Genomic DNA, 13269 nt, shown 5'->3' with positions numbered 1-13269 from the left:
TCAACTGAGTTGAAAATGTTTTTAAAAATAGAACGACATTTTTAAATTGAAAATGTTTTTATTTTGCTCGAATCAAGTTGATTTTGGGGTATTTGCCTAGTATACCTCAACAAATAAGCTATTAGTCCAGTCAGTAGTGTATACTTATCAAAAAGTTGTTAAATAAACTCAATAAAACTTTTCTCTTCTCACCATTACGGTTTTTAAGAACGAATGTTCTCAATTCAAGAACAATGTTCTTGGATATTTCTCTCTGTTTAGCAAAAAAAGAATTTAAGTCTGGGATACCCTACCCTAGGTAAATCTTAAGCATTCCGTTCTTATGGGGGTCCCTTAATATCTTTAAAAATACTAATAAACTTTTGTAATTCAATGGGTTTATAGGTATTCACATATATCAACCACTATTTTAATTGGCAAAAATTGTGACTTTCAAAGCTCAGACTATTATAAATTGTCTCTATGGCATCCAAATTAGGCCACTAATTGCCGGTGATCGATAAGTCGACTTGCATATTGATAACCTATTTAAATTGTATAGAAATGCATCAGAATATCTTTCCCCACAAGGGAACAAAAATAAACAAGCACAACAAAAAAAAACATAATTAAAAAAAATTGATATGTGTACATATGTGGAAAGTATTTTTAAGGAGACACATAAGAATGATATATGTATAAAGTAATTTTTTCTTTACATGCCAAATAATTTAATCCCAAATATTCAAAGCTTTTTTAGCTGCAAGCTTACTAACCTTAATAAAAGACAAAGGCAATTCTTAAAATAGGGTACGTAATTTTCAACATAAATCTTATTTTAATGCTGCGTATTCTTGAGTGATTTAGGAATTCAGCTTCCATATTTCGCAATGTATTTTAGGTGTCGCATTCGAGAGCTTTTTCATTTTATATAAACGTAATACTGTTCGTTGCTACTTTATTTATTTTGTTTGTTATTTTTTGCTACGTATACTTAATATTAACTCTGATACTTGGCTTTTGTTTTCCTGTTCATTTTTCGCATTCCGTTTTGAAAGACGTATACCTAATATTATATATAAAAAACATATATTTTACCTAGAAATGGTGTAGCTCAAACATTATATACGTTTGATATTGGAATTTCTCCCGGTATTTCTTGCGTATACTTGATATTAGCTGACTATTTTCCACTGTGCAAATACACTTAGATACACGGACAGCCAATTGGCAATTGAAACCACAAAACATAGCGATCACAAAGGTTACGATTACGGATTGTATTTCCAAGAACGACAAGTGGTACAACATCCGGATCACAATGAACGACAACAAAAACGAGAGGTGTTGGTCTTTTGATGGGAAGTGAGGTAGCAGAGTTGAGTGATTGGGTGTTGTTTGGATAGACAGGTGGTGGGTATTTGGATATAATGATGCATTAGATATAATATCGATCTAGAAGAGCAGATCCTCGTCCCCATCCTCATCGAGGATATTCTGCGCCTCCTTGGACTCGGCCAATTGGCCCAGACGACGCTGTTCCTCGCGTTTCTTATCAGATGCCTTGCGTGCCTCCCTCTTTTTATCCTGAATTTTCTTTAATCGGTAGAATTCCTCGCGCTCCAGTTCATCCAGCTCGCTGATTATGTACTCTATGGTTCGGTTGATGCGGGGGATGATCACTGGATAATAGAAAAGTCATTGAATAAATATATTTATAAAGAATCCACTCGAAACTAAGAACATATCTTTTTAAGGGATACTGTAAAAGGGAAATATCAAGACTTAAGTGATATTGTGCTTCCACCCACCGTGCTCGATGGCATTGACCCTTCGGTTGGTGACCTTGATCACATCGTCGAGGGTCACAAAGGAGGTCTGCAACGAGGCCAATTCCACGAGCAGGCGCACTGCACTCTGGTAGTTCTTCTTCAGCTTGGCCAACTGCTGGCCACCGCGTGCCAATCCGGCCAGCTCATAGGTGTCCACCCCATCCGTATAGGGTTCAAAGACGGGCAACGTAACCCCGGCCACATTATCCTTTTTGGTGCGTATCTTAATCTGGGCCTTGGTCACATTCTGCAGGACAATCTGGTTGATATCACCGGTGGTGAACTTGACCTCGGCCAAAGAGAAGGCGGCCTCCTTCATCACCTGACCCATCAGGGTTTTGGTCTGAAAAAAAAAATCAAAATTTCAGAATCTTTCCTCTGATTTAAAAAACCCAATACCTTACCTCAATTATTTTGCCCAGAATCAAACGAAAGCGCATCTGCAGGGCATCTGCTTTCTTCTTAAGCAAGCCATGTCCCTTGGTGGCGCCAGCCAAGCGCGATTTCATCAGCGTTTGGGCACTACAACGAGGTATATATATCTACAGATTGAGCAAGGATAACACCCGGCCAGGACTCGAACTACTTACCCACGAGAGGGAAATATGGGCAGGCGATCTTTGGCTGCCATCAAAAATCAAACAAAAATATGCCACTCAAACACAAACAAAAAACAAAAAAAGAAGAAAAATACAACACGCACCACGCCAACCAAGTCCTAACTATAAATAACAACAACAAAATATTTACTAAATATATGCGACTCTACGAAAATAAAATAGACTACTAAAATGAGGGAACAGCGAACAGAACAGCACGACAACAAACTGGGCCAGCGAATGAAGACTCATCGAGCGACCTGGCGAGAGAGTGACGATCTTGGGGATGGAATCGAATCGCATCGGATCGGAGGGGCCACCATGGGGGCTCGGAATTAGATTCGGGCCCCTCAGCTGTTCCGGAACAGCTGTCACACTTAATGGCACAGTATGCGTTGATAAAAGGCATGTCCGAACCGAAACACCTGTAACCCGGTGGTTCTTTGAGTTCGGTATATGCAATTTGGTATGTGATATGTTTTATGATCTTAAGAATTCAGCACATCTTTGTTTAGCATACAAAATATTACAAATATTTAAAAGTACAGTATGCGTTGATAAAGGGCCTATGCGAACCGAAACACCTGCAACTCGGTGGATCTTTGAGTTCGGTATATGCAATTTGGTATGTGATATGTTTTATGATTTTAAGAAGTCAGCCTTTCTTTGTTTAGCATACAAAATATTACAAATATTTAAAAATAATCAAAAGTTTTTGAAAACTATTTTTATGGGACCTTCAGATAGTGGGTATCTTTTGGTCGTTAGTGTTGAACAAAAATGCTAGTGATCTCAGTATTGCTATGCCAACAAGCAATTAAAAATTGTCGGCGGTAATAATTTGCTTAAACATTACTTTAACGAATTAATTATTTATATGCATGAATGATATAGAACAAAGAGTACCAAACTTTAAATGAAATTATGCTGTCAAGATGTTGTGATATTTTAAAAAGCAGTCACTTAGTAGGCTTTCAAATAAAAATTTGGTACACATATTTCTAACAAATTGTAAAAATGTATAGCTCCTAAATGTGTCGCATTTAGCCAATGGACTTTCAAAGTTTGACAGTAAAGCTTTTGAGACATAAGATTACGGAGATCCTGATACCTCACAGATTCCAATGGAGCGCCAAAAGGATGCACCATTTCAAGGTCAGTTAGTGATTCTCCCCGTTCGATAGTCACTCGATAGGCCGATTGTCATTTTGATAGATTGGTACGGCAGTGATGCCATTATTATTACCGTTAGCGCAGATTGATTTCAATTGAAACTGATTGTCATTCAATAACGCACAAAAATTTTCGGGGGCCCTGAAAAAACGGCAAACAAATAAAAAGCTGCCACACGCAGATAAACGCACAGCGGCACTGTCATTGAAATACCTTTGTACTCCGGCTATTTGGATGTCTCCAGGTCTCCGGTTACGGTTATGACTACGTCCATCCGGATCAGAGTCACGCAATTTGAATATGCGTCTTGTGCCGACGTGTGTACATATGTCTATTAAGCACTATAATGCAGACAGAGAAATTATGGTTCTTATAATTTCAAAACCTGATATTTGAATTCGAATTGCTAAAATATATAAAAATACTGTGCAATACAGACACTTATATATCATAAAAACGTTCCATTATTAAGGTAATTTTGAATAGAAAATACCATTTGAAAATGTTTATCTTTCATTTTCATTTACATTTTCTCTCCGTTAATATTCCTTATTTATATTTTAAAAATTTTGAAAGTCGAATTTTTTTAAATGCACTTTAACCATTACGTGACAATGGACTCTTGTCGTAGTAGGGGTATTAATTAACGCAATGAATATGCACAGCAGGGAGTTACGAGGTGAGAAAAGGTCAGAATGTGGTAAAATTTTTGGTCAAGCAACAGTTGTCCAAGGGGCGTTGTCTAGACCCCAAAACGAGCCAAGGTCATGCAGACCATATACGTAAAGCCGTTATTTTTCACCGTGTTAAATATAGTAGAACTTACACATTCTTGATATTGAAAAACTTTAATAATTATTACATTTTAGCTGTTTCTTGGCTGTTTCATATTTATTTTTTTGTTAGGACTAGAGTCTATCAACTTTTCAACTATCTTATAATTCGGTTTTGCTATTTCAACTTCACTTTCTATGACAAAAGCGATCTGATAAGAGCTCCAGTTTATTTGTCCTGCCTCTCAGTCCGCTCCAAGAAAGCATAAAGCATTTGCATAAAACGTTTACCAGAGAACTCGTCCCTTTTGTACTTAATGGGGCACGTCCTAGTCGTTGGGGAAGTCAAAATCTGTATATAAGTGCGAATACGGGCGTACATTGTGCGGCGTATATAACCTCACAAAGACGGAATCAACAGTTGGCGCGTATACGAACAACAACAGGGCGATTTCGGATGAATTTTCCGGGAAACTTTGGGGTGGCGATGGGGGGACAACTCTCGATTTTACTGGGCCAGCATTTGTATTTTGGCATAAGTCACGAGCAGGCCATCGCTCCTGTTGATATATGTATATACGCACATGTTGCGTATACGCATGGCTGTCACTCGAAGGATACGACAACAACAAGGACAACAGGGCATTTGTTGGGCGGCAAAGCGGCTCCCTACCTTCTATTTGAACCCCATCCCAAGGAACTGAATTTTTCTCATGCTTCGGCAATGAGGCAAACACGAGGGCGTACACTGAGCAAAAAGGGGGCGTAAATTTAAGGTTTAATTTAAAGCAGATCGAAATATATTTTCTAATTTATTAGGATTGCTATTTAATTATGTTTTCATATCCTTAAATAGCAAATATAAACCCTTGCTTAATGTATATTTTGAATTCTGAAATCAAGAACATTTTATTATAAAAAAGTAAAAATATTTTTTATAAACATGTAAGGACTTAGATATTTTTCTTATAAGTGTAAAATATAAACTATGCTTTATGTTCAACTTGAGTTTTGTTCATTTTGTCTTGAAAAATAGTACAAAAATCATTTTTTTTTTGACAAATATATTTAGAGATATTTTCTAGAAGTGTATAAATGGGATGCTGTTGCTGGTGGTTCGCTTTTGTCGGCTGCTCCAGCTGCTCCAGTCGCATTTCGCATCTGAAAGCGCCCGCAAGTAGGTTACACATTTTTTCATAGCTTTTTCCTCCGAGGAAAACAAACAACAAGTCTCGATACCTTCGATACCGTCCAGTTCCTTCAATCCGAACAAATCCGCCACAAAAGTGCAAAGTAAGTGGAACTAACTTCTAATTTCCAAGGAATCCAACTCGACATCGGTTAACCACAAGTGATAAGACCTCTGTCAGGCATTCCAAGATTAAATGGACATGATGATGGGGTGTTTAGTGGGTGGAGTGTCATTGGGGGCGACTTTCAATGGGGGTGTGTCATTAGAGCATCGCAAAGGTTAGGGAAAGTGCAATTGGAGCGAGTGAGAGACAAAAGTTTGAAAGTTGAAAGGGTAGCCAGGGTGTTGCCACTAATTGAGTTATAGAAAAAAAGTTCCATATGTACCATATACACATTTGCATTTGCCAAGAAATAAATCTTATTAAAAGAAAGTTTTCTATACATTTAGATAGCGTTTTATCTTGTTGAAGAGCTACCAAAAATTAAAGTCTCTGTTAATATCAATATAATTTGTCTTAGCTATCGGTTTGGCTCATTATTTATAGTACTCCTTTAACCTACAGGTGTGCTATGAAAATATATTTATGAAAAACATACTTGATTCTGTACAAATCGGAATATTCTACATTATAGTGCTTAAAACAAACCACCTAAAATTTGATTTATAATAATATCAGTTAAATTTTTTTAAAAACGTAAATATTTCCTGCTCAGAACTTGGTTCACACCCTCAGGTTTACCAGCCCCGCCGACAGCGATACTATGGAGTACAAAATGATAGGACCGGAGCACTGTGACCAGGTGATCGAGCACCTTCGTCACAACTTCTTTGCCGATGAGCCACTGAACAAGGCCGCTGGCCTGTGCCAAAATGGTAGCAGTTGCGCTGCACTTGAAGATCACTGCGCGGAGGCCATACAGGATCGGATGAGCGTGATGGCTGTGGACGTAAAAGATGCGGGAGCCTGCAAAATAGCAGGCGTTGTCCTAAATGGCATCTTGAAACCGGACGACACGGCCAAAGCGCTGGAAAAACTCGACTCATCTGGCGATGCATATTTCCGGAAGATCTTCGAGATGCTGCACAAGCACAATCTCAAGCACAATCTCTTCGAGCATTTCGATGTGGAGTCCATGTTTGATGTGCGCATACTATCGGTGGACTCTTGCTATCGTGGCCAGGGCATTGCCAATGAGCTGGTGAAGCGATCTGTGGCAGTGGCCAGAAAGAACGGCTTCCGTCTGATGAAAGCCGATGCCACTGGCATCTTCTCCCAGAAGATTTTCCGCTCCAATGGATTCGAGGTCTTCTCGGAGCAACCTTACTGCAAATATACAGATGAGAACGGCAAGGTGATCTTGCCTGTTGAGGCGCCGCACATCAAGATGCAGCTCCTCTACAAAGCGATCTGTGGCGATGAACAGGATGATAATGCGCAGACGCATTAAGGAGGCGACTCGTTGTCTCGGAATTGGAACAATAATCTTTTTATTGGAATGTATTCTTAAAAGAAATATATAAATTATTTGGGTTCGACACACGGAAAGTAATCTAAGGATAGGGGAAGTTTAATCCCAATAACTACATTCACTTGAAATTTAGAACTTTTTTTATCGGGAGTGCCACTGAAATCGCAGGGCGCCCATTTGGCGTAAGTTTGGCAGGTGCATCAATATAAATTTTATACGACTTGGCGTGGAAGTGATTTCTGTGGCACCCCTGCATATTTAAGTTTTGACTTTCCAAGGGCTATTATCCCACCAAAGGATGCTCTGAGACCAGGGGCGTAGCCAGGGGGCTTTAGGGGTTAGCCCCCTCTCACTTTTTACTTGAAATCCTATGCAAAACATTGTGTTAACAAGAAAGGAAGTTTACTTCGGGAAGCCGAAGTTTGTATACCCTTGCAGCTATAATTATTAAATTTAAAAATACAAAAAATGATATTCCCAATAGTTTAAGATAATATGTTAAAAAACACCGAAGCTATAATTTGTTTCATTTTATTTTCCCACCAATTTTCCGATCGTTCCTATGGCAGCTATATGATATAGTCGTATGATTTTGATAAAATTTAATTTGAAATTCAAAACTAACACCAAATATATAATTTTTTTAAAATTTTTTTTTCCGATTATTCCTATGGGAGCTATAAGATATAGTTGTCCGATCCGGCTGGTTCCGACTTATATACTACCTGCAAAAGATATAAGACTTTTGGGAAAGTTTCAGCCCGATAGCTTTAAAACTGAGAGACTAGTTTGCGTAGAAACGGACGGACAGACGGACATGGCTAGATCGACTCGTCTAGTCATGCTGATCGAGAATATATATACTTTATGGGGTCGGAAACGTCTCCTTCACTGCGTTGCAAGCTTCGACTGAAATCAATATACCCTCTGCAAAGGTATAAAAAGCATGCTACACAATATTTGTTCTGAAAACCCCGTACTCAAACAATTCCTGGCTACGCCACTGTCCGAGTCAAAGATATAGCCTTAGATAACTTTCCGCTGACGGTTAATAACTCTATAATGTGGATAGCTGCCTGGCTAGTTTACGTAAACGCGTGTGTAATTGTTGTTGTTTTATATGGGGACCAACTGCTAACAATACCTAAATAAAGTACACTGTTGTGCCAAAGTTAACCAAGCAGCTCTTTCTCTAAGCCTTTTTCTTCAAGTCTCCCCAGACGTGCTCCCCGACATTCGCCCCCTAAAGTCCTAATATCACAAGCGCAGATTCCAATGCTCCTTTTTTTTAGCCGCTGGCAACCTGGGCAACTGCAGGTACTGCTGTTCCTTTGCCTATTCCTTGTTCAGGCGTGGTCATCCGATTACTCCCTGGTGGCTTTCTTCTCGTAGATGAAGATGATGTCCTCGTCGGTGCCGTAGGCGCGACGGGCAGTGTCCATGGAATCGATGAGGCACCGACAAATGTCTATGGAACGCAGCCAAAAATTAAAATCAATGAGTTGACAGCGTAATTGGAGGACACTAGGGTGGCACGACTCAAATTAGTTCAAGGATTTGGGTAATTCAAGTGCAGTGCCAGCTAGTCTCGGTTTCTGGATATACTTACGGCCGTCGTGGACCTCGGGATTGTGATAAAAAAGCTTTTGAGCAGCCATGTCGTAGCCACAGAGCACCACATAGTGCCCGGCATACCTTATGGATCCACGTGAGCGTGTATTTCGAACGATATATGGTATATCAAACCATCTTTTCATGGGAAATTTCCGCGTGGAGGGTAGCGGATTAGGTTGAGCCCTTGGGTTGGGATGGGGCATTACTTACCCGAACTTCTCCAGGACATTGCGTTTGCACACCTCACAGGTGAGCAGCGAGGCGTTGGTCAGCAGGATGACGGGTCCGTGGCGGGCCAAGTGGCGCAGGATGACCTCCATGTCCACAGTGCGCTGCTCCACGCGCAGTCCATGGGCACGGGCGTCCTTGAACTTGCGCGTCACTCGTCGTTCGTCCTTGTCTATGATCTTGGAGTAGTAGGTGTGCTGGGCGTAGTTGGGATCGATGCCCAGCGTTTGGGTGAAGTACTCGTGGCGCACCTGTCCATGCAAATGATGGAAGATACATGTACATGGAGCAATCAATCGTGTGACCCATATCACATACCTGGTAGCGCAATAGTAGGTAGCACAGGTCGATGGTCCAGGTACTGGATCCGAAGCCCTCCTCGCCGCAAACTGCCTCGAAATTTCCCAGGAGCTGTTCCCTCTGCTGGGCGGACAGGATCATGATGATGCAGGACAGGCCGCAGTCCCAGTTGTAGCGCTGCTGGTAGTGCGTGAGGTTATAGTGCTTGCTGGGCGGCAGTCCGTTCATTCTGGTCGTGGTCGTGGTCCTGGTCCTGTGGTGCCCTGAGTCTTCGGCTGCGCTGCTCCTGGCGAATTTAAAGGGAATGTTTTGTTTTTTCAGGGTTATTTTGCCCCTCCCCCTTTTCGGCTGTTGTGCAGTGTGGCCGTGTGCTGTGTTAGCGAAAATACCATATCTTCAAAATGTTAAGAACCTCTTTAGGATCCAAAATAATTAAGTTATTTGTGTGTTTTAAGGACTACCATGGCTACACAGCCAAATGTAAGCAAATTAGAAAAAAAGAAAAGCAAACTAAACTCTATTTAGTGTCTTAAAATAAGCCTAAAAGAAAATAGAATTGCAGTAGTCAACTCTCAAAAATTAAAAATAATTATACCATACAATGAACATTACTTCAAAAATCCCTATACCAAAGAAATCCAAGTATTGAATAGTTCGTTCTACTCTGTCACGGGGTTTCAATCCATTTCTCATATATAAAATTATACAAATAAATCAATAAATTTAAATATAACTGAACGAGAATTTTCTCGCCGATCAGGCAACGCCAAGCGGGCGGCATGCGATTTTGCAATCCTCTAGTTTTTGTTGGTTTTCCCAGGCATTTTTGGCGGGAAACTCAGCCTGTGGCTAGGGCTTAATTTCCCAACAGCCTCCAAGCCCCTAAATTCCTCGAAAATCCCCAAAACAGCCCCAAAACTGAATGGCGGGGTGCTATCATCGCGAAAAGATCGCGGCCATTTCGCTTTACGGTCCCACTGTCGCACTGCAATTTTTTATTTATTAGAGTGACCATCACTGTTATTATTTTCACGTGTGGCTCCCAAACGAGCCAAAAACCAAGCGCCCGCTAAACAAACAAGCCACCAGCCCAGCAGGGAGCAGCCGGTCGCCACCGGACACAGCAGGAGCGCCAGATAAACCAAAGTCTCCCGAGGATTCGCCCGCAAGTTCGGCGGCGTTCCCCGTAGCCGGAACAACAGGAAGAAGAAGCACGTGTGCGGCGTGCCGAAAAAAGGGGGCAAGGTAAACAAGGAGGACAGGGACAGGCAGATCGGCAGAACCCCAATCCGGAGGAGGACGACATGGTGCCCATCGGAGCCGTGCACGGCGGCCATCCCGGCGTAGTGCATCCGCCGCAGCAATCCCTGCCCACGGCGCCCAGTGGCCCAAACTCGCTGCAACCGAACTCGGTGGGCCAGCCGGGAGCCACCACCTCCTCGAACAGCAGCGCCTCCAACAAGAGCTCGCTCTCCGTGAAGCCCAACTACACGCTCAAGTTCACCCTGGCCGGGCATACCAAGGCGGTGTCGGCGGTAAAGTTCAGTCCGAATGGCGAGTGGCTGGCCAGCTCCTGTGAGTATTATATCCGTAAACCGAGTAGATCACATCCCTGGGAACCCGGGCACATGGGACTAGTCCGAGGCCAGGGAAATAATAGTGGGCGGGAGCTAATGTAGCTCCCGAATAGGGGATGTCCTTTAAATTGCAATTCATGAGCATACCCACCTCCAAATGGGGTGGCCATTTGCCCATTGTAAATGCAGTCTTGCAGTAATTACCGTAGTTATGGCCTGCAAAAAGGGGTTGTTCTTAAACTGCAATTAAGGGATTGTCTACCTCATCTATATTTCATTAGTACTTAATCTACAGAACTTTTCATATTTTCAATCATGAGACTATTTGCAAAAAGGTTTCCCACCTAAAGACCAAGTAAAATGAATCTTTTAGGTACTTCATCATAAATTAGTATTTATTTTTAAAAATCTTCATTTGAAGTGCATTATTAGGCCATCTGACGAAATCCATCTGGTATTATGAGTTATTTGTTGATGGTACCTCAGTTGCCACTTCAGTTCAAAGAAATTGTAGTGTTTATAAAGAATCAGTTGTAAATTCTACATAATATACACAAGTTACATTTGCAAGATACACAGATCGCTTTTAAATCGAAATTTATCGACCGTCTGGTCTTTGACATAGTAAACCGCAATGTATACCACAATGTCTCTTTATTTCATAGTAGTATTAGACTTTATTTTTAAGTTTGCTATAGTATGCATACCACTGCTTGCTAAATCCCCACTTTCATTCCTTAGCCGCTGATAAACTCATCAAAATCTGGGGAGCCTACGATGGCAAGTTCGAGAAGACCATTTCGGGCCACAAGTTGGGCATCAGCGATGTGGCCTGGAGCTCGGACTCCCGACTCCTGGTCAGCGGCAGCGATGACAAGACCCTCAAGGTCTGGGAACTGAGCACCGGGAAGAGCCTGAAGACCCTGAAGGGGCACAGCAACTACGTGTTCTGCTGCAACTTCAATCCGCAGTCCAATCTGATTGTCTCCGGCAGCTTCGATGAGAGCGTTCGCATTTGGGATGTGCGCACTGGCAAGTGCCTGAAGACCCTGCCCGCCCACTCGGATCCCGTTTCGGCAGTGCATTTCAATCGGGATGGCTCGCTGATTGTGAGCAGCAGCTACGATGGCTTGTGCCGCATCTGGGACACGGCCAGTGGGCAGTGCCTGAAGACCTTGATCGACGACGACAATCCGCCCGTCAGCTTTGTCAAGTTCTCGCCCAACGGCAAGTACATCCTGGCCGCCACGCTGGACAATACGCTCAAGTTGTGGGACTACTCAAAGGGCAAGTGCCTGAAGACGTATACGGGCCACAAGAACGAGAAATACTGCATATTCGCCAACTTCTCGGTGACGGGAGGAAAGGTGAGATGAAATAATATGTTAATTAGTTCAAATATTGGCCTTTTTACCGTTAATCAGATGTTATCGATCTGTTGTAGTTTATTTTTTCCAAACTTAATACGTATATTCTCGCCTTTTAGTGGATCGTGAGCGGCAGCGAGGACAACATGGTCTACATCTGGAATCTGCAGAGCAAGGAGGTGGTGCAGAAGCTGCAGGGACACACCGACACCGTGCTGTGCACTGCCTGCCATCCCACGGAAAACATCATCGCCTCCGCGGCGCTCGAGAACGACAAGACCATCAAGCTGTGGAAGTCGGACACATAGAGTGGCTGGTATCCAGCTGGAGGATCGGGCGATCAGCAGCTTTGACTGCCTCCACACATTCATTTCTTGGATAATCTTATGTTAAAGGATCAAGTCTAATTTTAATTTAATACCCTTTTTTTTGTACACATAATTTAAAGGAGGAACCTTTAACTTCTACTTTTAAATCACAATTTTTAACTCACATTCTAAGGCAGTACGGAAAACACACAAAAAAAAAAATCGGAAAAAACAAATTAATGTATAAATATTTATTAGCCTATTGTATTGGCCACCAAACAAGCGAGAATATTCCCCCAAAAATGTTTGTAACCCTTGACACAGCCACATACACCCCCACAAAAACTTATGATGATCTTTCGGTGACGAGAAAACTAAATTTAAGCATAAACAGGTGCTTGGGCCCAACACCCGAGCGCCGGAAAGAATATATATAAAATACGAAATGTAAATTTTGAATAAAAGAAAGCACGTCCTCATGGCGCTTAAATGCTCTCGCATCTTGAGCGCTTTTCGAGGCGAGTCACTTATTTGTAATAGTTGAATTTGGTTCGCTTTTTTTTGGGATATTGGGGTATTAAATCTTATAGCGTTTCCGACCCTATAAAGTATATATATTCGTTATCAGATCACTGGCTGAGTCGATTTAGCAATGACTATATGGAACGTCTGTAGGGACTCAACAATCTTAGAGACCCATAACGCTAAAGTCTGTCTGGCGCGCAAAATTTTTAAAGATTAGTTTCAGTGTAAATTGAAATTGATTTTATAGATTAATAATGCATGTCTATCTAAATGCTAAAAATCCTACCAATCGCATAGGTATTATAAGAGTTATTACTAACTTAGTTAAAC

The 13269-nt window shown here is 41.7% G+C and overlaps 4 protein-coding genes across 9 annotated transcripts; 2 read left to right on the top strand and 2 right to left on the bottom strand.

Moving 5' to 3' along the window:
- Positions 1 to 1229: 1229 nt before the first annotated feature.
- Positions 1230 to 2658, bottom strand: LOC119555971 (probable V-type proton ATPase subunit D 2). 2 transcript variants are annotated; one of them, XM_037867699.1, is made up of 5 exons: positions 2515 to 2647; positions 2402 to 2435; positions 2216 to 2333; positions 1791 to 2154; positions 1230 to 1661 (listed from the first exon to the last, which is right to left on the bottom strand). In XM_037867699.1, exons 3-5 carry the CDS (start codon positions 2318 to 2320, stop codon positions 1435 to 1437), a joined length of 696 nt encoding a protein of 231 aa, XP_037723627.1. In that variant the 5' UTR covers positions 2321 to 2333; positions 2402 to 2435; positions 2515 to 2647; the 3' UTR covers positions 1230 to 1434. The 2 variants fall into 2 exon arrangements, with proteins under 2 accessions (XP_037723627.1, XP_037723626.1); XM_037867698.1 differs by having other exon boundaries at positions 2402 to 2658.
- Positions 2659 to 3341: 683 nt separating this feature from the next.
- Positions 3342 to 7531, top strand: LOC119557923 (dopamine N-acetyltransferase). 4 transcript variants are annotated; one of them, XM_037870930.1, is made up of 2 exons: positions 3342 to 3565; positions 6265 to 7531. In XM_037870930.1, the coding sequence occupies exons 1-2, from the start codon at positions 3461 to 3463 to the stop codon at positions 6997 to 6999; spliced, it is 840 nt and encodes a 279-aa protein (XP_037726858.1). In that variant the 5' UTR covers positions 3342 to 3460; the 3' UTR covers positions 7000 to 7531. The 4 variants fall into 4 exon arrangements, with proteins under 4 accessions (XP_037726858.1, XP_037726861.1, XP_037726859.1 ...); XM_037870933.1 differs by having other exon boundaries at positions 3438 to 3565; positions 6285 to 7531; XM_037870931.1 differs by lacking the exon at positions 3342 to 3565 and adding an exon at positions 5499 to 5649 and having other exon boundaries at positions 6285 to 7531.
- Positions 7532 to 7828: 297 nt separating this feature from the next.
- Positions 7829 to 9528, bottom strand: LOC119556441 (protein GUCD1). 2 transcript variants are annotated; one of them, XM_037868675.1, is made up of 4 exons: positions 9181 to 9528; positions 8845 to 9113; positions 8630 to 8769; positions 7829 to 8488 (listed from the first exon to the last, which is right to left on the bottom strand). In XM_037868675.1, the coding sequence occupies exons 1-4, from the start codon at positions 9388 to 9390 to the stop codon at positions 8385 to 8387; spliced, it is 723 nt and encodes a 240-aa protein (XP_037724603.1). In that variant the 5' UTR covers positions 9391 to 9528; the 3' UTR covers positions 7829 to 8384. The 2 variants fall into 2 exon arrangements, with proteins under 2 accessions (XP_037724603.1, XP_037724604.1); XM_037868676.1 differs by having other exon boundaries at positions 8630 to 8715; positions 9181 to 9527.
- A 572-nt stretch (positions 9529 to 10100) lies between these two features.
- Positions 10101 to 12959, top strand: LOC119557684 (protein will die slowly). The gene is made up of 3 exons (XM_037870555.1): positions 10101 to 10737; positions 11481 to 12106; positions 12226 to 12959. The coding sequence occupies exons 1-3, from the start codon at positions 10467 to 10469 to the stop codon at positions 12412 to 12414; spliced, it is 1086 nt and encodes a 361-aa protein (XP_037726483.1). The 5' UTR covers positions 10101 to 10466; the 3' UTR covers positions 12415 to 12959.
- The last annotated feature ends 310 nt before the right edge of the window (positions 12960 to 13269 follow it).

Source organism: Drosophila subpulchrella, chromosome X (genome assembly GCF_014743375.2).
Source record: "Drosophila subpulchrella strain 33 F10 #4 breed RU33 chromosome X, RU_Dsub_v1.1 Primary Assembly, whole genome shotgun sequence".
NCBI classification, from domain to species: Eukaryota; Metazoa; Arthropoda; class Insecta; order Diptera; family Drosophilidae; genus Drosophila; species Drosophila subpulchrella.
This window is presented reverse-complemented; position numbering and strand designations above follow the sequence as displayed.

What these genes read in the sequence shown, in the direction of transcription:
- LOC119556441 (XM_037868675.1), bottom strand. Translation starts at nt 9,390, where the DNA reads ATGAACGGACTGCCGCCCAGCAAGCACTATAACCTCACGCACTACCAG. An exon ending in ACCTACTATTGCGCTACCAG is followed by an intron (nt 9,114 to 9,180) that starts GTATGTGATATG and finishes TTGCATGGACAG; the next exon opens with GTGCGCCACGAGTACTTCAC. An exon ending in AATGTCCTGGAGAAGTTCGG is followed by an intron (nt 8,770 to 8,844) that starts GTAAGTAATGCC and finishes TCCCATGAAAAG; the next exon opens with ATGGTTTGATATACCATATA.
- LOC119557684 (XM_037870555.1), top strand. Translation starts at nt 10,467, where the DNA reads ATGGTGCCCATCGGAGCCGTGCACGGCGGCCATCCCGGCGTAGTGCAT. An exon ending in CGAGTGGCTGGCCAGCTCCT is followed by an intron (nt 10,738 to 11,480) that starts GTGAGTATTATA and finishes TTCATTCCTTAG; the next exon opens with CCGCTGATAAACTCATCAAA. An exon ending in TCTCGGTGACGGGAGGAAAG is followed by an intron (nt 12,107 to 12,225) that starts GTGAGATGAAAT and finishes CTCGCCTTTTAG; the next exon opens with TGGATCGTGAGCGGCAGCGA.
- LOC119557923 (XM_037870930.1), top strand. Translation starts at nt 3,461, where the DNA reads ATGGACTTTCAAAGTTTGACAGTAAAGCTTTTGAGACATAAGATTACG. An exon ending in AAAGGATGCACCATTTCAAG is followed by an intron (nt 3,566 to 6,264) that starts GTCAGTTAGTGA and finishes TTTCCTGCTCAG; the next exon opens with AACTTGGTTCACACCCTCAG.
- LOC119555971 (XM_037867698.1), bottom strand. Translation starts at nt 2,442, where the DNA reads ATGGCAGCCAAAGATCGCCTGCCCATATTTCCCTCTCGTGG. An exon ending in TTCTGGGCAAAATAATTGAG is followed by an intron (nt 2,155 to 2,215) that starts GTAAGGTATTGG and finishes TTTTTTTTTCAG; the next exon opens with ACCAAAACCCTGATGGGTCA. An exon ending in GGTCAATGCCATCGAGCACG is followed by an intron (nt 1,662 to 1,790) that starts GTGGGTGGAAGC and finishes TCTATTATCCAG; the next exon opens with TGATCATCCCCCGCATCAAC.